Below are 20,722 nucleotides of genomic sequence, written 5' to 3'. Positions count from 1 at the left end.
TTGATTGAACATTACTAAGTCATGGAAATAACATACTGAAATAATAAATTTAGGGGGCATCTCCCTTTGAATACACACACATCTACACAGTGTCAAACCTTCAGTTTTGAGTATTGCAACCTCTTAGATGACAGGTCACAGGAATTGATTAGCCAGGAACTTCCATTATTTTGAGTAAGACTTCTAAATGAAATGCTGGTTTGCTGCTGACACTCATTCATGACCTCACCTGAATATAGACATACATGAAACAACAGATACACCACTGCACTGTAGGTGGACAAACATCAACAGCCAGAGTTTTCAGCAGCATTTGGCTGGCGGTTATCCCCCACAGAGACACAGCACTTCACTAAATTCAAGCTTGCTCACTTCAGGACACATTAAAGACAAAGACGACAAAAAACGAGACATGCTGGTCAAAACACATAATGCCCTGGATTTTTATTTCATTTTGTGACAATTCAAGAGGATTCTTAGTCTTTCCCGTGTATGTATGTGTGTGTGTGTGTGTGTGTGTGTGTGTGTGTGTGTGTTTGTGTGTGTGTGGTGGAAGGGTCTACAAAAACAAAACAAAAACTCATGAATCAACTGGGCCATTGGAATGGGCATTGGGATTGTGGTACAGACAAAGAAAAACTACAAGTAGCCTTGTTCAGTACCAAACTCTTCACAGAAGAGAGCGATTTTTTTTAAGGTTTTTTTTCTTCTTCTTTTTTTCCCAAATGAAGGCACCCGATAACTTGTGGTTCATGGCCTTTCAGCCTTCTGGAGAGTTTTTAAAAGTAGAGAAAACTTTTTTTTTTTTTTTTTTTTTTCAATTAATACATGGTTTCCTCCTTTTTATGTCGAAGCTGGAATGATAATAAATGTCAGTTACTGCATTTTTTTTAACTCCCTTATAGTATTTTGTTTAGATCAACAAGTAACAAAAGAATGAAGTTTTTGTGAGGAAAATAAAAAAAGTGGGGAGGTATAAAAATATTTATTTTAAAAAATGATAGGGGGAGGTTGGGGATTATCTTTTAGAGAAAACAAAAAGTAAATAAAGCCATCCGGTGTAAACCAGAGGCGGAAATCATACAAAAGCAGCATCAATTGATAAACAAATTATATAGTGCTTAGATAAGTCAGAAGCAGCAAAGTCTTCTGGGAAAACGTCATCATCCCCATTGTTTTGTTACTTGTCTCAGGAATATTATATGTATGGAAGAGCTCTGTGGAAACTGATTAACCCACTGACAAACTGATGCCGACAACAAACAAATTCACACCTGTCGTCTTCTTCTACCGCCCTGCGCCTGAATCTGTATGAACACATGTCTCCATGGATTTAACATGACACACGGGAACATTGTGGAAGCACGCCCAACAAAAACGGGCGAGCTCCCGGCCATGTTCACAACATCCAAAAAGAATACAGAGAGTTTTTTAATCTAGCTAAACACTGACTACAGCACGGGGGGGTGGGGGTGGGGGGAACCAGTGACGGGGTACAGTGTATAAAAAAAGAACGAAAAGGGGTTTAAAAAATAAAAATAAAAAAATGAACGGAGAAAAAAAAAGAAAAAAAAAAAACCTTTGTAAACACGGCACAATAAATAGATCAAACAGCAGGTTCCGCACCATGCATGTGATGACATACATTTTTCTGTGGTACAACTTTCACACCTCATACTCGCACCAGTTGCAGTTTGTCGTTTTCTCTTTTTAATTTTGATTTTCTTTTTTTTTTTTTATATCTCGAGTGCAAAACATCACAAATGAACAATTCTGTATTCAAGTAATGTTATATACAAGAACGGGGGGGTGGAGGGGGAGGGTGGTATTACAAATATGCAGTACTGTACATATAATTGCCATATTAAGAATTTACAGACGATCTCTTATTAACAGTAACAAATAGGGAAATGGGGGGAGAGAGAGAAAAAAAAACAATTTGTACGAGACGAGCATTGCAATTAAGTCCCAAAACAGTTGCCATGGAAACCCAGCCTTGCCGTGCTCATTCCGCCACCGCTTTGCTTTCACCACTGACAAACGATGCATAGCACCTAAAAAACAACAACAAAGGAGTTACGCTTCCCCCGTGCTGTGGACGGGAGGCTACGTAACCTCCATGGCCACTGTGTTCTCTGATAGACTGTTCAGTGCTGGCTTGTCTTGTTCGTGATTCTCCCTGCGGACAGAAGAAGACAAAAGACAGTGAGACACACAGTTAGCACAAAGTAGTTAGCATGTAAAACTGTTTCATTAGTGTACCAGAAGCCGTTTCCCACTGCAGGAACTTCAACCTGTAAACTAGGGCGTCCCATAACCTGGACTTTTCAGAACCCTGGAAGGCTTTGGTACAAAATCTGTGCTGTATTTTACAAACTGGTGGGTATTTTTTGGATATACATTAAAAAGGCAACAGTTGGGTCAAACTCTTGACTTAATGACAATAATTAAATTCAAACACAGAAGGAATTAAAGCTGGATGTCATCAAAAACTGAAATTTGTGTATCTGTATTAACCACTACCACTCGACGGGGATGCCGCGTCCTCAGCTGACATTACTGTCCTTCAGAGGCTGTAGCGAGCTGAGTTTTAGAGTTAGAGCGACGATGCCCGTGTAAAACATTGAAGTAGAAGACCTAAGGAATCCATTTGTGCCAATGTTCTGTGGGAAGGGGGTTTAATTACCCCCCAAAGATTACATTCTGGTGAGGGAAAAACTTGCCTAGCCATTTTTAAAAGGGATTCCTTGACCTCTGACTCTGAGATATCTAAATGAAAATGGGTCCAATGGGAACCAGTGAGTCTTCCTTTTACAGACATGTCCACTTTAGGCTAGTACCATGCCATTTTTGCAGGCAGTTCAAGTACTTTATTTTCACCTTTTGTGATTAAATATTTTTGCAAACTCAAAGTCTGAATAGGCGCCTAACTGCAACGCTTCTAGGACATGTTCATGACTAGAAAACCTTGACACAGTGCTGAGCTGCATCTCAAGATTCCCAGCTTTCAGATGGTGTATACCACTTTTATGTGGCAAATACTGTCGACTTGCCGTCACCCCCTAAAGATCCTCTGACCGCTATTTCTCCCGGGAATGTTTGGTTGCATGCATTATAGTTTCTGGACTTGGTTGTTACATGACAACACATCTATTTCACTTAATTGTGATCAACAGGAATGCCAGCAGGTGCTTATAGCAAAGCAGGAAATTCAGTTCCAAGAACATGTCCCCAGAGCAGGTGCAGAACAATTGAAACAAAAGCAGAGCTCATGACTAATGTTACATTTCCTTAAGTTCCTGCAGTGGGAAAAGGCCAACTGTTACTTGTTTCACATTCTTCAACAGACACTGCCAAGCCCTAACAGTCCCTGGAAAAACAATTTTTCAATGGCTGCATTTAACTGGAGACCTGTCCTCCACTAAATATTAGATCAATAAAGAATAGACTGGCCTACTTTGAATATAATGTCATCCCGTTAAACAAGTTAAAGCTTTCATAGAGTGATGAATACTATGGAGAATCTTATCTTTTATTGTGTTTACCTGTGATTACAGGGTTAAAGTGTTTTTTATCTATCAATGCCCCATGTGACTGCAGCTCTTGTCAAACTCCAGACATTCATTTCCAGAAAATCTGGATAGGTTTTCACAGACATGTCACCTGTCACCATAATGAGTGGACTATCACTGTCTCTTTAACGTCCTCACACTGGCTGCATGTCTTTCTCACCTGGGCACTATGTCCAGCGGCGAGGCTGAGGCCGTAGTGACCTTGGGTTTCTGACAGTTGGCGGTTGCGGCGGCTGCGTGGGCGAGCTTTAAGGCGGATGTCGACATGGTGGCGCTCAGCGTCCGCGGCGCGTGGACGCGCTTGCCGGTGGGAACACCCAGACGGAGGCTGTTGTTGTTGTTTCCCAGCAGGACCTGAGTGGCGGCGGTGTTAGTGGTAGTGGTGTTGGCAGGGTGGGCGGTGCCGTTGTTGTTACTGGTGGCGGAGGTGGAGCTGGTGGTGGTGCAGGGGTGGAGCAAGGCGGGTGTCGGGGTAGAGGTGGGAGGAGCCGGGGTGGCGGGGGAAGGGGACGCTGTGCTCGAGAGGTGCAAGCCCTTGTAGACACCTGAGGGGTCAGAAGAGGCCGGGTGGTGGTGGTGGTGGGGAGGAGGTGAGGGTGGTTGTGACAGGGGGGGGAGGCGGGGTTTGGAGATGGAAGGTTTCAATTATCAACTGTTCTTAGTGGGAAAAATCTGTTCTTTTTACTGAAGACTTGAAGCACTGAATGAATACACGATAACTATTCAAGTACATAAAAAAAAATAAAAATGAATTTTTCAAAGTGTGAATCCTTCATAATCAAACAAAGGCAGCTATTGAGACTGTGTGCACTACTTTTAAAAGAGTTCAAACAAGCTAATTACATACCTTAACTTTAAAACTTTAAGAATGTGCACAGTATTAAACATCTACTGCGAGGCAGAAGGTCATTTATGAGCTGGATTTATTCCTTTTTACCAGAATCACAAAGAAACGAAGCATTCAAACACAAAAATCTTTCACAATGATTATCTAAGTTTCCAGTGGTTTTATCTGTAAAGGACAGATCCTTGGTGCACCGTTTTCATCAGCAGAATAATCTCAAATGGAAAATTACATTTTGTCACTTTTCCTCACTTATCTCTTAAATCCTGCTGCCTGAAAATGGCATCGGTTGTTGGGGGGTTAGTGCTGCAGGTTTTGTTCTGCCTGCTTTGTGCCGTTATCTGCTCTGTCAGTGCACTCCATTATGGGTTTTAGGACTGTAATTACTTCACCCTCATTGTTTGCTTTGTCTGTTCAGTGTCACTGTACTGCAACACTCGGGTGAAGTGCACTTTAAATTTTAATTGCTTTTAGTTTTATTACTTTTCGGTTGCATTGTTTTTTCCTAAACAAAGTATATTTTGTGGGGTAGGAAAGTGCTGGCATGTCAGTAATGAAAAATTCCCAGTGGTACTTCAGAAAAATCATGATGGCCATCGGACACAAGAAATGCAGTTAATAGCACCAAAGACCATCTTATTAAATAAAATAATGAGGATAATTACTCAAGCCATTACTGTGATGGCCTATCGTGCTCAGAACAATTGGTGTGTCACCTTTATTGTGTTCAGTAATGGCGCACAAGAAGTCACTTTAGTTACAGAAGACAAAATATTCTTGGCCGCCGCTCCAAAATTTAAGCCCACTGGTCGAGCCTACCAGCCGTGCAAGTGGCTGTTTGGAGGGTCGTCATACCTGAGGGGGAGAGGACGCCATTGACTCCGCCTCCCAGGGCTAGCTCCTCCTTGGTTTTGAGAGCCAGCAGTTGGTCGGCGGTGACTACGGCCGAGGCGGCGAACTGAGCGCTGGCCTGGTCCAAAGTGTTTGGCAGGCCCTGCAGGGGAGAAGACGACTGTTTCAGTCACGTACGAAAACTTGAGGAAATCGGAAAGGAAACCAGTTCAGTTTGCATCTGAGGACCAGAAGTGCCTGGATACTGACCTTTGTGCTGTTTGTAGTGGCGGTGCTGTTGGCTTGCTGTTGCAGCTGGACCTGCTCCAGCTGCTGTTTCTGCATCAGGGCCAGCTCTTCCTGATGCTGCTGGTACTGTTCGGCTGTGAAAGCTGAGAGAGACGAGAGTTTGTTACAAGTCTTTTAGACCACAGTTCACACCATAATCAGGGTTGGAAATGTACTTTTTGTCCACCTGGCACTGTGACTGGTGGATTTAAAAATCTACCAACCACCCAAAAGATTAACATTGTTTGTTTTGGCTGGTGAGTGAAGCAAATGTACCATCATTCAGCTGGTGCTGATTTCAAACCCAGCATGCCATATATATGCTTAGAATACAGCTTAAACACATGGTTATTAAGTAGAGAATCCGTGCAGACAAATTCACCTTTACAAAATCACGCAGGAACAAAGCGTGGGTAGTGTGTGGAGAGGTGAAGGCTTGGATGGGCTTAGTTTGAATAAACCAAAAACAATTCTCTAACATATAAATGTATTTGCTGGCAGCAGATTCTGAGGTACCCGACTACTTTGGGAAACAACTCTCTGCTCAAAGACACAACAATCTAGTAGTGAAAGAACCATTCAGATAAACCAATTACACTGTGTGTGTGTGTGGCATGCCAAGGCTGTGTGTGTGATAGGACACAGCTCTGAAATGCAGTACAGTCTTATTTTTTTAGGCTCTTGTGGGTAAGAGTGCTTGACCACGCCTGCTGTAGCCTCGGCAACCCCGTGTCATCAGCTCCATGTGAAACTCATCACTGATGCATGAGGTTGTTTGAAGCCACTGTTTTACTCTAACTTTCTGCTTTGTGGATAAGAAAGCAATAAAAATATCACCATAAATATTTTCTTTCAATTTCTCTTTGGTGAATGAAAGCACATTCATTATGCAACCATGTTTCTCATATTTCCCCGCTCCCTTTCCGAGCGCTGCCAAATCTTCCAAGACTGTTGGTGGCTCTATGGCTGTGTGCCTGTTTGTAATTCACACAGTGATGCACAAGCACAACTGCACATTAATAAACCCACACACACACACCCAATACTGCATTCATTGATAAGGCAGCCGCCAAGAACAGACATTCTAAAAAGGAAAACTACAGCCAGGTTCTCAAACATCAATGGTGAGGCATCTTCGACTCAAAATCGTCCTGTAATTGAGGCGTTACCGATCGATACTGTGTGAAAAATCAATGCCTACCATATAGTGAACAGTCTGAGCTCCACACTCTCATAATCAGCTTGCTCATCTATTAGAAGTGATACAACACCAGTATCAAGCCTGTAGTCTGCCAATCAGAATGAATACATGCCATGGATCTGGTCATGCCATACATGTACTTTAGTAACCAGGTTACTTTCAATTGGCTTTTGCAGTAGGCTACAATATGCCAGCTTCGGTTCATAGATATCAAGGGTAGGGAAGAAATCTGAAAAATGAGCTGCATGTAAACACATTTGTTTGATGCTATCCAGTCCACTCCAGAAAACGAATTCTCATATTTTCTACCATAACCTGGTTACACACAGACACCTGGTTTCTTGTATGCATATCTAAGTTGGTCTTATAAGCATCCCAGTTATTTATCCTGCAAATAATATCTTCCTTTATTGGCTTTCTATTGATTATAAAGTCCTATTCGCACATTTCGAGGTATTAACGTGGCCTTGAGCCTCGGTGCAATATTGATTTTCGTATTCCCTGCGAGCCATTCAGTTCTCCACTTAACAGGATTCAGGACTCATCTGAAAGTCACAGCTCGTCTTCAGGCACCACCTCCATCTGGAACACCCTTCATGCTTATTTCATGTAATCTAACAGCGTCTAGTTTAATCAAAAATACTGCTCTTATTAATTCAGCACTGCTTGCAACCCGCCTTCACGGCTGCTCTCTGCAGACTTAACCAATACTGTAGTCACTTGAGTATCCTGCAAAATCTCTTCTTCGTTACATCTGTGTCCTTCAGTTTCTTCATGGCACTTTAAAGGCAGAGCAGTTTTTCAAAAATAAATCAATAGGCTGTTGTTTTCATGCACATCAAAACAGACCCAACTCCTGTAAACTGCTTGTAGTGACATCGACACACCAACTGCCTGACTGCCCTCAGTAATGCCACCAGGGACCTGTGGCATTTAGTTTGTATTCAACGCTCCGTGCCTCTTTGTCAAACACCCTAACAAATCCTTTGCATCTCATGAATTTATTTATCAAACCCCAGTTTTAATTGACACCTTGTGGACTGGGTGGGGTGGGAGGGGGTGCGCTGTGAATGCCAAGCAACAGCTGCACCTGATGAACAACAATAGGAAAACTCTCACAATGCAGCTGGAGGGCAGGACCAACACTTGTCCTGCGATTACAACGTTCCCACCAAGGAAAAAATGATCACTGCATTCCAGGTAAAAATATACGAGAGAAAAATGTCATGGTAAAAAGGAAGCAATCTGACATGAGTGTGCATCCTGAATATTTTCATTTGTAATTGTTAATAACCTCTGTGAACTAGTATGCCTCTTAAAGGGTCAGTTCAACCAAAACACACAATCCTCTATTGACAGTAGTATCTTGCAATAGTGATAGTTTCGGTTTTCTGTTAACATCTCCTCTCAAACATACTGAGGAGGAAATTTAATCAAAATTTTATTCAATTTAAGCTGTTAATACTCAAGAAACCCGCATTAAAAAAAACTCAAAAGCAAGTAGTCTTTCCATAACCCAGCTCCAAGGATTTTCAGCACAAAAAACATAATTTACTCTCCTCCATTTTAGAAGGGTGACGGCAGAAATATCAATAGCTCATATCTCAACACCTGAGCGATTAAAACCTTGAGCATTTTTGTGGTTAATACTGCTAGGGCTAAGGGATTAAATGTTAATGTTGAAAACAAGCTCAAAGGCAGGAGACAAGTTGTGTGTGGTGGTGTGTGTGGGAGTATGCCTGTCCTGTTTTCAATAAATATTTGACAATTAAATAAGTCACTCATAACTCAAAGCAGAGATGGTGGTCTGCAACTCCAACCCATCATAAATGCTAAGTCATTTCAACAACAGAGCCTGGCATGAAAGCATCTACAGTGTGTGTTTGAAGACAGCCGTTTCACTCACCAGCAATGGGTGCGGGTGTAGGGACAACTCTCCCTGGGCGTTGAGAGCCATAGGGCTGTCCCCCGGGTGCGGAGGCAGAGATTGGGCGCTTCAGGCCTCGACTCAACTTCCTGAATAGCGGGTGGGCATTGTCCAGCTCATGTAGTGGTAGTGTCCGCGGTCTAAAGTGCCTCCATCGGCACGACTTTATATTCAACAGTATCTGACTGAGGTCCGTGGGAGAGGGGGAGGAAAGAGAGGATTTGAAGGAGGAGGAACTTCTGTCCGAGGTATTTGTTTCTGAGGTACTGGCAAACTTGTCGGTGGTCGGCGAGCGTGAAGTAGTTGTAGGAGGAGGAGGAGGAGGAGAAGGAGGAAGAGGCAGGTCGAGCGTCTCTGGATCCAGTCCGTGGAAAACGTTGTCATAGTCCGTGTGCGCCCTGTCCAGCAACACCCTGCATGAGAGAAGGAGATGGTCAGGTCTTGTGCTTGGACGGTGGGACGTGACAATAAAGAAAACTAGCCTTTATTTGTCTGGCATTCTTTCTGAGGAACTAATCAAGTAATTAGATATGAATACTTCCAGGTATATCTGAAAGGAGTGAGATTAAATTTGCCCTCCCTTCCTTGTCAGCAAAGAAAAGTCTGCATTTTAACTATTTGCCACATTGTCTGTGATATTTAAAAATCATACAATAGCATGCAACATGTCCAGAAAAACATATATTACTAGTGAATAGAATGATAAAGCATATAACCCCCCCCCCCCAAAAAAAGAAGAAAAATGCAAATCCGAGGAGCAAAAATGCAACTGACCTGCCGCCTCGTCCCACGCGTCGTCGAGCCATGCCAAGGCAGCGCCGTGGCACGGTGAGCGTGGTGAGACTGTAGCGAAAGCGAGCTTCTGCCAAACCGCCATCCCAGGGTCCACACCATGGCCAGCTACCCACGCGGTCCTGACGAGCCTGGAAACAAAGACAGGAAGCTGAACTTGACTCATTTCATTCTTACTGTCTGGGTACGACACCTCTGATCCTTAAATCTCAGTCTTCTCTGGAGTGTGAACTACAAGCCTTGGATATTGACATTAACTTAAAATCTGTCAACTGAACACTCTACAAAAACACAGAATATTGCTCTCCTGCTCAATGCAACCTTTCTAGTCTCTAACTCTACATGAGCTCAGCTGTGCTACATTACATTTAAATACTATGAAAAAACTTTTCACAGCATGTTATAATACAACAACTCAATGGAAAGAACTGTTCCTGTTCTAACCAGTGCTTACACAGAGCATTTAAAAAACACCTTCAACCTCAGGGCACAACAACTGGGACATTGTGGCCCCTTAAACCCACCATCATGTAAGAGTAAAGCTCTAATGTGCATTTTATGGATGCCCACGGTACTTACAGCGTAGTACTGGCAGCCTGCCTTCCTGCGAAAGGCGTAGGCACCATCTGGGTCGTTCTCCTCCTCTGCTTCTGATGAGCCTGAGTGCAGCTGTGGACACAGAGGTTAGGGGTCAGTCTAAGGTCAGCGCAAGAGCAGAATTTAAAACACTGAAGCCCACCCACTTGTCTCATGTGGTTTTGTAATTTTGAGCGGATTTATCAGGACAAAAGGGCAGAGTGCAGTTGAGTGGAGGTATGGAAAGAGCCTGGGTAGGCTGCAGTGCAGCAGGACCACAGAGTGGTTACAGAGACACCCAAGTTTGTTGTTTTAAGACCCTGCAATGAATTGTGTTTCCAGCATGTGTTGTGCGCTTTGTTGCTGTGTTTTTAACTTGACAACACACTAGATCCCTTCTGGTAAGGGTCACACAATATGCAGCCATGGAAATATATTCTGCAAATATAACAGTTTTATTTTTTCATTTATATCACTATTGTGTTACTGATGTCATCTCATCTGCTGTAGGCACAATTGGAGATTATTTGAGTTTCATAGTGCTGTGTAATAACTGTTCCTAGACCCACTTAGGATTGGAAACACTTGTATCTGTGTGTAATGCAAAAAGTACTGACTAACACGAATATATAACGTCGCGCAGAGAATTCCACTGAACACATTCAACAAAACCATCTACACATGATACATTCTGAGACAAGAGGTCACGCTTGGTCTGTCTCATCGTGTGCTTGGCTTTGCATGAGCGAGTGCCTGTGTTTGTTTGAGTTGCAATGTACCTGGGAGAAGGGCTCGTCGTCCGAGCTGGGGAAGTCGTATTGGTTGAGGTCCTTGGCATTGAAGATGACAGGACCCGCGTGGTGTGGGGCGCCCGACGAGAGAGGCAACACCTTCTGCTTCTTCTCATACCTCCTCTTCTGTCGGGGAACTTCCGTCTTCTCGGGCTGAAGGGGGAAAGAAGACACAACTTGTGAGACTTTGAACACATTAAAAGCCCATACTTAGAGTCCACAAGTGATCTTTATCATTCATTCTGCAGATATAGAACTCTTCACACTGGGTGTATTAAATGCATAGTTTCAGAAGCCTTGTCTTTTTAGTGAGCCTCACCTTAGACTTATAGTCCTTGAGGTCCATGTGGTCCTGGTGTCGGTACTGGTTGGTGACAGGGACCAGGGGAATGATCTGCGGCCTCACCAGTGCTCGTTCAGCCAACACCTCTGCCATCACCTCACCACCGTAGTCTGACATGACGTTTCTGGAAAAATGCAAAGAGATTAGCCAGACCATTTTTCCCCTCAAACTACATAAACGCAATAGGAAGCAGTGCTCAATACAACAGCACCCAAATGGAGAAAAAGCTGCTTTAACTTTTCTTTTATCTGAGTTGTACACTCAGAGCATTCAACCAACTTTTTCCCTCTTTTTAAAGTAACCCTGCCATCTCCACTCTGCCACCCGGCAGTCTAACTGCTTTTGTTTTATTTCGGTACTAATGCATTATGTTTGACGCCCCTGGAGGCAGGCTCACCTCTTCTCAAAGATCTCCAGTGTGAGATGCAGCAGCTCCCTCTTGCTCTTCTCCCTCCTTTTGATCATTTCCAGGATGGTGACGGCTCGGCTGAGATCCCTGCGTAGCTTCAGCATCTTCTCGTAGGACGCCTCGTCATTCTTACGGTTCTGGGTGTTGAAGGAAGAAATATGTGTCAGCAACACAAGCAACATATAAACAAGGATGTAAACGTCATGAACAGCACTTCATTATTGCTTAGAGCCTCACACCAAGACAAATAAAAGGTACATTTCGAAGACAAAACTGGCAAGTAATTAAATTAAAAGTGATTAATTTATCAATGATTATAAAACAAATATTTGCAGTTATATGAACCATGTTGATTTATGTGCATCAAATTAAAAATCAATATCAGGAAGGTTTTTGATGCATTACTAGTTTACATTTTAAAAAGCTGCTTAAATGAAAGCAACAGGTTGCTGAAATCACAAAGTCAACATCAAGGCTAAATTCTTCAAATGACCACTTGGTGGCAGATACATCCTTTACAAGACAGGAGAGGAAACTACAATTTCATGGAGTCACAGAGTTCAGCAGTGTAGTATTAGTAAATGGACAACAACATTTTAAGTTGTCTTTGTATTCAAACATCTCAAATCAAGGACTTCAGTCTCATTCCAAACGAACCATAAGCTTATTAATCATTGTGCCTTCATCAGTCATCATTTCACAGAGAAACTCAGATTGTAAAGCAGACAAACACAGAATAATTTTCTAAGCAGACCAAATGTCACACTTCTGCCTTTAATTTATTCTGTCAAAACAGACCGCATTAGTAAAAGCTGTACTGACTGTCTCACACAAAGCTGTGTGCCGAGACAAAACCTTCTCTGGGTGAAGTAAGACGCTGCTCGCTGAACGCAGCTGGGGCGCCTGACAGCATTCTGCTTTTGTCGGCCTGTCAGGTATTAAGAATATTTTCTGTCTACATCACAGGTGAGGTATGTATAGTGAGTAAATACTGCAAACAGGATCACGCTAATCTGGCAAAGCTTCACAAAAGACAATGACAAAGTGAAACGTAATCACTGTGTGAAAAAAATGTCAGTACAGGCTTCTGAAATGGCGAAACATTTACTGCAACAAGGTATGAGAGTGCATAGTTTCCTTGTCCCCAGTTGTCGGCCTATTGCCACTGACGGCATGTCCAACTACACAATACAGCGGCTAACAAGACAGAGGATGTTTTTGCCATGACCACAGCCACAGCCACAAACTGCGGGTAAAGACAACCGACCTTCCTGGTTTGCATCTTCTCGGTGCGCCGTCGGAAGGCCACATAGGGGTCACTGGTGCTGGAGCCGTCCCGTTTCTCCTGCTTGACGTTGTGGAGGAGACAGTTGGCCCTGCTGTTTTTCCTCTTGCGGCTCCAGTAGTCAAAGACCTCCTTGATGAGCTCATCGTCCTCCTTCAACAGCAGTTTGGCCTCCGGAAGGCTCACAAGCTAAAAGATACAAAACAGGAGTTACATTTTGATGAGTTAAAGATTTATGCGTCGGGGAGGGTGACAGATCTGGTATGGAGGGCTTTTATGCTGAGGGCATCTTACCATTAATGGTTTCAAATCTGTGTTACCAACTATTTAACGGTATCATCATCTTTTTATTCCCCCAAAGCTCATTTCTCATTGGTCTATAAGGTATTTCATGGTCCCTTCTTTACAGCTGGCTGTGTTTTGGGGGCAGAAGGAGACACAAACGGTGCCGACCTGCTGTCCACTGCCTTTCTCCAACCGGTCAATCATCTCCTCAAACTGCAGGAAGCTGATCTCCATCTTCTTTTTCAGCTTGTTGACAAACGCGTCATCTTCCGAGTCCAGGTCGTAGTCGGGCTGCTCTGTGTCCAAGCTGAAAGCTGCAGGGAGGTTGAGGGAAGGAAACAGACTTTAGGTATGGATAGATAACTTAAGGGCTAATAAAACATTGCGGATTTGTGATCCATGTAAAAACAAAATCAAGGTTGTAGAGAAAGTGTTGCGAATGATGGGGAGGAGAATTTTCTTAGACAAGATCAATACAACAAATGTGTGTCTTTTCTGCAATCCTCATATTCAGATAAGCATTTGGTGCAACCGCCCTCATATTCTGAACTTTAAGTTGACCATTTAAGTGTTAAGCTTCTCCTTTTATCCTCGGCATCCATCCATCTGGTACATTGAGAGCAAGTCTACCGGAGTCAAATTCCTTGTATGTACACACGTACTTGGCGAATAAAGCTGATTCTGGTGGTAATGCAGAATAAGTAACTTATGAAAGAATCGGTGATACTAGTGATTATGGGGAATTTACGTATTTGACCACGTGGATCCTTTCAAGTGTTAGTTATCAGGAATGAAGAGAAAGACATTCACAAAATCTGGCATTTATTTGAAGCAAAACTTAAGTGATCTAGTGAACATGACCTCTCTACTCTGACTCCACAGCAAACTGACCGTCAAATATATGAATTCAGCTTAATTGGTCTGGTAATGACCGAAGGCACTGCATGAAGCATTACTGAACACTATCGAGCCCATTTCCAGCCAAGACCACTTACTGTCCATGCTGAATGATCCCTTTGAAATACCAAATGCAGAGTTTCTATGGACCCAAACTTTGAGGTATTGTTGGCACCAAAACTCCCCTTTATGCATCATATTATAAAAGAACAGCATAATTTCTGTGTGCAGCCTACAGTGACCAATGAATGCCTTAAACTCATAATTCCCTTTCATAATTTAGCAGATAGATTCAGAGCACACACCAACAGTTACTGACAGGAATAGACAGATGGTTGCTTGGCAATACGACCGTCAAGGCCAGTTAATGCCACACATGCATCTTAAAAGAAATCAGAGTAATTCAGTTCACATCCAGTGTTTTCAGTGTCAGCTGTATGCTGGGAAGTCACGTAACCAACGTGCAAAGAGATGTTTACAGTACATCCTCTACTCTACCATTGTGCCCACCACAGAAGCAAGGTTACCACCCACTAGCAGTCCATACTTAGAATTCATCATCATTTAATGAGCATTTGAGTATTGTAATTTTAAGGTTTTCAGCAATGCCGAATCAAAACACAGCCTGATGTATGAAAAGAAAATTGTCCTACACTATGAAATAAAAGAAATCTAAGCGTGAAATTAAAACAATAACTGCTAGATTGCCTACAGATACAGATCTGTCCAAACATTACACAATGAAACACAGAGACAATACGCACATTTTTAAGATATTTAGCTTTCTGTGCTGCCTGAACTGTAAACAATGGTGCTCTGGTGATTTAAACATTATGGCCACGTTACGAAACAGTACAACTGCTTCAAGAAAACTAAAAACCAGAGTTGAGCTTGACCAAAGAAAAACGACTGGAACCAAAACAAAACAGCAGCTGCAGCTAAAAGAAACTGAAGATTCAGAAACAGTTTGACTACACTGCTGAAAAGATGTTAACTAATACTATAACACAGCGAAGGAAAGAGGCTTTTTCAGAGCGATATACCCCATCACATTACAATGACCCTGTAAAAACAGCACACAGTGGAGACTGATGTCTGCAACAAAGAATTTGACCAATTCACCCAGCAAACTGTCAAACTGTGAAGCATCCCAAGCCAATAAAGAGAGTAGTTTTAACCTCAAATATCTCACTTATATAAACCTGATACATTTTTCTACTGCAGATATTATATTTATTCAACTACACAGGACTAATGGCCCACACTTGACTGGAATAAATAAGTGCTTTGAGAGTACAGCCCACCCAGCATCTGCTGGATCATAAGGTCAGGGACACACTAGATGATTATCAGGCGTAATTACACCAGATATGCCCTTCCAGATGACTGAAAGCATTGAGGACTGACTGGAACTAACCAACAGCACAGAATATCCGTTTTGTTGTGTGGAGCTGGGTGCATTCAGTCACGTCCAACCCAGTAACTCACGGACTGACCCCACACTTTATCAGACAATTTAATGGAGTCTGCATTAATGTGTAGAGCCTAATAATGCACACTGAATATTTCTGCAGGTCAAAGATGCAGCAGTATAATTTTAGTTGAACCAGAAAATGTGACTCTCTGCCCTTTCCTAATGGTCTAGAGTGTGAGCATATTTCTGACTCAAAAGACAGAAAAACGTAAAAGCTTTACACTCACTGTCCTTTCGCTTTTTAAGTCCGTCTAAAGCCTCAATGGCTGGCGAGACAGTCATGTCAGGCTAATTCAAATAAACTCATTTCCTTACTGGCTCTCACAAATGCCTAAAAACCCACAGCAGGAACATCGCCACATCTGCCAAAATTAAATTAATCTAGCTTCTAACAGACATTTGCAGCAACTGTACTTACAATTAGAGACTAGAGAGCAAACGTTATACAGACCAGAGTATTTGCTGCTTCATCTTTAGAATAATAACCTCAATTCTGATTTAATTAAGGCAAATCGCTGCCATCAAGGCAACTGAGTACGACAGAAGGGATACTGACGAGACAATATGTTTATGAAGATTTTTCATTTAAAATCTCTATTTGTGCAGACTTGTATCCTTGCTAGATTTATCAACTGTCATCTTGTAAAATGACAATAAATGTGCAGCTGCATAAAGTGCCTACACAACCAGACAGACAATTATTTGCTAATGAGGTTTAGATATTTTAGAACAAACACTACACTTCCAAGACGTGGAAATGATCAGCACTGAATATTCCACACGTTTCAAACTGTCTAGCCCTCTGAGGAAACCTTGAAATTATTCCGACAGTAATTTGACAGGACAAAACATTTGTCATTTCAGCTTTGGACTGATAACGGTGTCTGTGTGTAGGGTACAGCAAATTGCTTTCCTTTGAGAAACAATCATGGCAACCACTTGTGACACCGACATGGTTACTGAACTGAGCAATCTAGCAAACGCATTTTCTTTGATATCATTACTGAACTGGGCAATCTCACAAACTCATTTACTTTGACAAACATGACAACTCAGTAAAAGCTCATAAAACACATGCCTGATGCCATTAAACGGATGAATAGCTGTCTGAAGCAACTACCTGTGGGCTCATGAGTAACTGAATAGACTCGCCTTTATGAAAGCCTTAACGCAGCCAACTTGGCAAAGTTCATGAAGCCAGCCCAGAAAACATCTTGATGAACTATTTTACCCTAATGCCACCTTTTCCTTTCAGTCATAAGTGCTCTTTATACTCTGCTTTATGGTCCAAAAGTTAATCTAATGAAATGATCTAGAGTGATCTACAGCCATGTTAACAAATAAAAAACTACACTCATGTGGAATTATTCCACTCATTGCCACTTATAATTTTGATCAACAGTCCCCAAGTGTCATTTAAAGCATTCAAAATAATTGAAGGAAACACTGTTACAACCTAATGAAACAACTGAGGTCCCTAATCTGCCACATCAAACTCATTTTCTCTGCTTTCAGCATCACAAATTTGCCATTAGAGAGGCCCACTTACGCTGTATGTGAATTAGCTGCTTTGGCATCTTATAGTCCCCAGGGTAGAGGGATTCGTAGTAGGTGATGTTGCTCTCTGCCTCGGGGACCGGGATGACCATGTTGTCCCGCTTCTCGCCATATACCTGCTGCGCAGAGATGGCCCGCTGGAGATGGTGTTCCTGCAGAGACACAGATGGAGGTGAGACACCTGGACTACTGAGGACTGACGTGTACGTACTACAGATAATATACAAACTGTGAAGTTGAATACCATAAAAACAAAATTATTTAAGTAACTAGCATACTGGATTAAAAAAAGATGGTGTCACATAGCTTTAAAGACCTTGAAACTATTGTAAAAATGTAATGTGGAATTGACATGAAGGTAATGTTAGGCATTTACAGACATTTTTTGGGTTTAATAAAAAAAATCACTATTGCTCGATATATCATTCAAACTCCTTGACTTTCAAAATATCAATTTCAGCCTCAAAAATCCAGTGTTGATCAGGGTATGCTGTAGACCTGCAGCTATGATTGGATGTCACGAGTCAGCTAAATATCACAACTGTGAATGAGCTTGTGATTTTTAAGCATGAATGAAACAGCTGATCCATACATTCTACTAGGGCTGCCACTAACGATTATTTTCATTGTCGACTTATCTGTGGATTATTTCTTCGATTAGTCGACTAATCATTTCATCGAAAAATGTGTTAAAATGTTGAAAAATGACGGTCTGTCTCACCCAAACCCCAAAATTATGTCATCTAATGTCTTGTTTCATACTCACGCCAAAGGGTTTTAGTTCACCGTCACGGGAGAGTGTGTAAAGCTGCCAATATCTGAACGTAAGAAGCTGCACTAAGAGTATTTTGGGGTACTTTTACAGTACTTTTCTATGAAAAATGACTCAAATCGATTAGTCGACTACTAAAATAGTCACCGATTATTTTAATAGTCGATTAGTCATCGATTAGTCGACTAATCGTGGCAGCCCTACATTCTACATAAGTCCAACTATTGCAGGAGTTTTTTTCTGATTTATTCCTAATCTAATCCAAAATGACTCATCCAACACACCTCGCTGTATACTAATTTTGCATCTAATGAAATGCTGTCTCCAATTTGCCTGAATTTCTCCTTCACCAGCAGCACCGCTGGCTTCAGATCTCTGCTCGAACATGTGGTCTTACTCCAAACAAAAACCACACACACACTAAAAAAAGACTTCTCCATTTCATTTCTGTTCTATTCATTTGTAATATCATCAGATGATGGTGGCAAGAAGTCCAAAACAACAGAGGGCAGACTGTCCATGTAGCTTTTCTCTCCATTTTGAGCAAATAGCTACTTTCGATCTGAAATTTAGTGGGGAGCACAAACACCAATCAACCAATGAAACGCCAATCAGTATCTGCTAGCTCCATGACCAGCTTCCCAGCTTTGGGGCGCCTTGATGCAGAGACAACTGAGCTCCACCGAATAACTGGGTGCACAAAAGGTGGCGGAAGTGCCACGAAAAGCCTTGAAGCCCAGAGGCCGGCCACAGAGCTTCATCAGCATCTCAACAAGCCTGAATTAGTCGCTGCAGCACCTAAAGTTTCAGTCTACTTGGTCTGTTTTCTTTGTTGTTTTCTAGAAACAGCCTAGTATCACTGCTGTTTGTGACTAGGTTTCTAAAACCAAGCACTTATTCCACATATTTGTCAGTTGTGTCTGAACAGAAAGTGAGAGATGAGCAGACATATGTGTACACACACACACACACACACACACACACACACACACACACCCCCTCTAAGTGGGATTAGAAAAGAGCAGAGGTACAGAATTGTTTATTGACTGCAGCTTGTTCAAAGACTAAATTTTTATAAGCCTACAGAAAGAGTGAAGCACCAAAAACAGGGACTGTTAGGTACTCATACTGAGTAGTATCGTTTCAAATGCAACAGTACGTAATCTTAATATCTGCAGAAAATCCCTTTCTAGCTTCCTAGCTGTGCAATCAACCGGCGGCCTACTAGCGGTTTCATGGGAACTTTAAGTAAAGCCATTGCAACAAAACACAGGCCAACTAAACCACAATATTGAGCCTTGTAAATGTCGTCATGCTGGGGTGGGGGTTAAGATGCTGACTCACAGAGATACAGGTCAAACGTAATCACCTGCAAACTGAGTTGTGGAAGGAAACTGACAGTTAACCAATTACACACTGGGCAACCCTTGTCATCCAGACCATGACAATCTTACAAAAAACACCTTGTAAAGAACAAACAGCAGTGTCAGGTCAACAGAAAAACACTTCATGCTAAATCCACACTGCCACATCATTTTGAATGTTGAATCTTTTACGTTTGTGTTTAAATCTGTTTGCATTTGCAAAACTCTTCATTTATATATGTGAATCCAGGTGTCATTTTCATGGTAATAAGAGTTTACCAGTTGAGCCTTGCATGATACAGCCTAGGTACAGAAACTGGACTGAGACAAATCTGAGCCTGCCATCTAATCATTATCATCTTCAGAGCATGAAGAGAGGAAAAACCTGACACTGTTTTTGTCAGTTGGCCTTATCTACCCGCCACAAGTGTGACGAGAGCCTGCCGCTGCCAAGCCCGTTGAGGGGTAATGTGCCGGAAGGAAGGCAGACAGGCTGGATAGCTGACTAACTGGTTTGCTGGCGGGCTGCTCGTCTGAACAGTCCCAGTCAGTCGTAGTAGTAGAGCCTTTGGCCCAGAGCTGGGCGCTGAGCCACTGGCAGGCAGTCTGTCAACAAGGCAGCGTGCTGCCGGCCTCGTACAGCAGCTCTCTGGGGAGAAGGTGTGTATTTATTGTTTTCCCTGCGGCTGTCAGAGACACAAGGGTAGTAGGGAAGGGGGGGGGGTATCTGTGCCCTAGGAAGGTAGACGGAGTGAGTGAATGAGTCACAGAGAAAGTATATGTGTGAGGTAAAACAAATGAGTGTGACACTGTGTGAATTGGTATTTTTTTCATGGAAAGCAACAGACTTTGCCTACTGCAAAAACAACCACTATAAGCCAACCATGGAACCCAGCAAGCATTTTTTGGTTTAAAAAACGTCTAATAGCCGTCTACATGAAAACCTGACGTCTAGGCTAAATCACGGCTGAATTTGGGCTGTCAGTGAAAATTTGGTAGACCTCTAACCATAGCCAAAGTGTAGACGTCATCAATTATATGGCTATGTAGAGACCATGTCCAAAAAATGGAGATAAACATATTTTAATTACGGTTGACTCTCCATACGTGATTGAATATCATACCGCACGCCATCTGCAATGGCGAAAATTACATTTAATCAATTTCAAAATTAAATCGGCTAGATTTGGGTTACATGTAGCTAGACTAAATCAGAGCTAAATATAGCCAATACATTTAAATCACGACTATTGCTTGCTGGGAATAGTCACTGCCATGTAAAGCATGTATAAAGGAGGACAGACTATATTCACAAGTATCGAAGAGCTTCATTCAGATTCAACATGTGCAGTTTACACTCTTAGACACCAGTTTGAACTGGACTCCAAACATCATGAGGTTTGCTAGTTCCCGAGGCTGTACCTCCGTAAACTCAATTATGCAACCAACACTTCATCATAGTCACTGCTTCTTTTTCACATGTAACCATTTATTCTGGCTATACCACAAGCTAC

At 42.2% G+C, this 20,722-nt stretch overlaps 1 protein-coding gene across 4 annotated transcripts in view; it reads right to left on the bottom strand.

Annotated features, from left to right (window-relative positions):
- Positions 1 to 431: 431 nt before the first annotated feature.
- The window catches only part of LOC126408885 (enhancer of polycomb homolog 1-like), a 33,891-nt gene continuing 13,600 nt past the window's right edge, over positions 432 to 20,722 (bottom strand). For 3 of the 4 annotated variants that reach the window (XM_050074651.1, XM_050074652.1, XM_050074650.1), the window contains 13 exons: positions 17,065 to 17,224; positions 13,313 to 13,458; positions 12,842 to 13,048; positions 11,563 to 11,711; positions 11,142 to 11,289; positions 10,811 to 10,975; positions 10,035 to 10,124; positions 9,438 to 9,586; positions 8,643 to 9,076; positions 5,518 to 5,639; positions 5,272 to 5,410; positions 3,733 to 4,117; positions 432 to 2,179 (listed from right to left, as the gene is read on the bottom strand). In XM_050074651.1, coding sequence (XP_049930608.1) covers positions 2,107 to 2,179; positions 3,733 to 4,117; positions 5,272 to 5,410; positions 5,518 to 5,639; positions 8,643 to 9,076; positions 9,438 to 9,586; positions 10,035 to 10,124; positions 10,811 to 10,975; positions 11,142 to 11,289; positions 11,563 to 11,711; positions 12,842 to 13,048; positions 13,313 to 13,458; positions 17,065 to 17,164 — 2,307 coding nt within the window. In that variant the 5' untranslated portion in view covers positions 17,165 to 17,224 and the 3' untranslated portion in view covers positions 432 to 2,106. The other variant, XM_050074653.1, reaches the window with a different exon arrangement.

Source organism: Epinephelus moara, chromosome 21 (genome assembly GCF_006386435.1).
Source record: "Epinephelus moara isolate mb chromosome 21, YSFRI_EMoa_1.0, whole genome shotgun sequence".
In the NCBI taxonomy this organism is placed as follows: Eukaryota; Metazoa; Chordata; class Actinopteri; order Perciformes; family Serranidae; genus Epinephelus; species Epinephelus moara.
The sequence above is the reverse complement of the archived record's forward strand: the minus strand, read 5'-3'. Positions and strand labels throughout refer to the sequence as shown.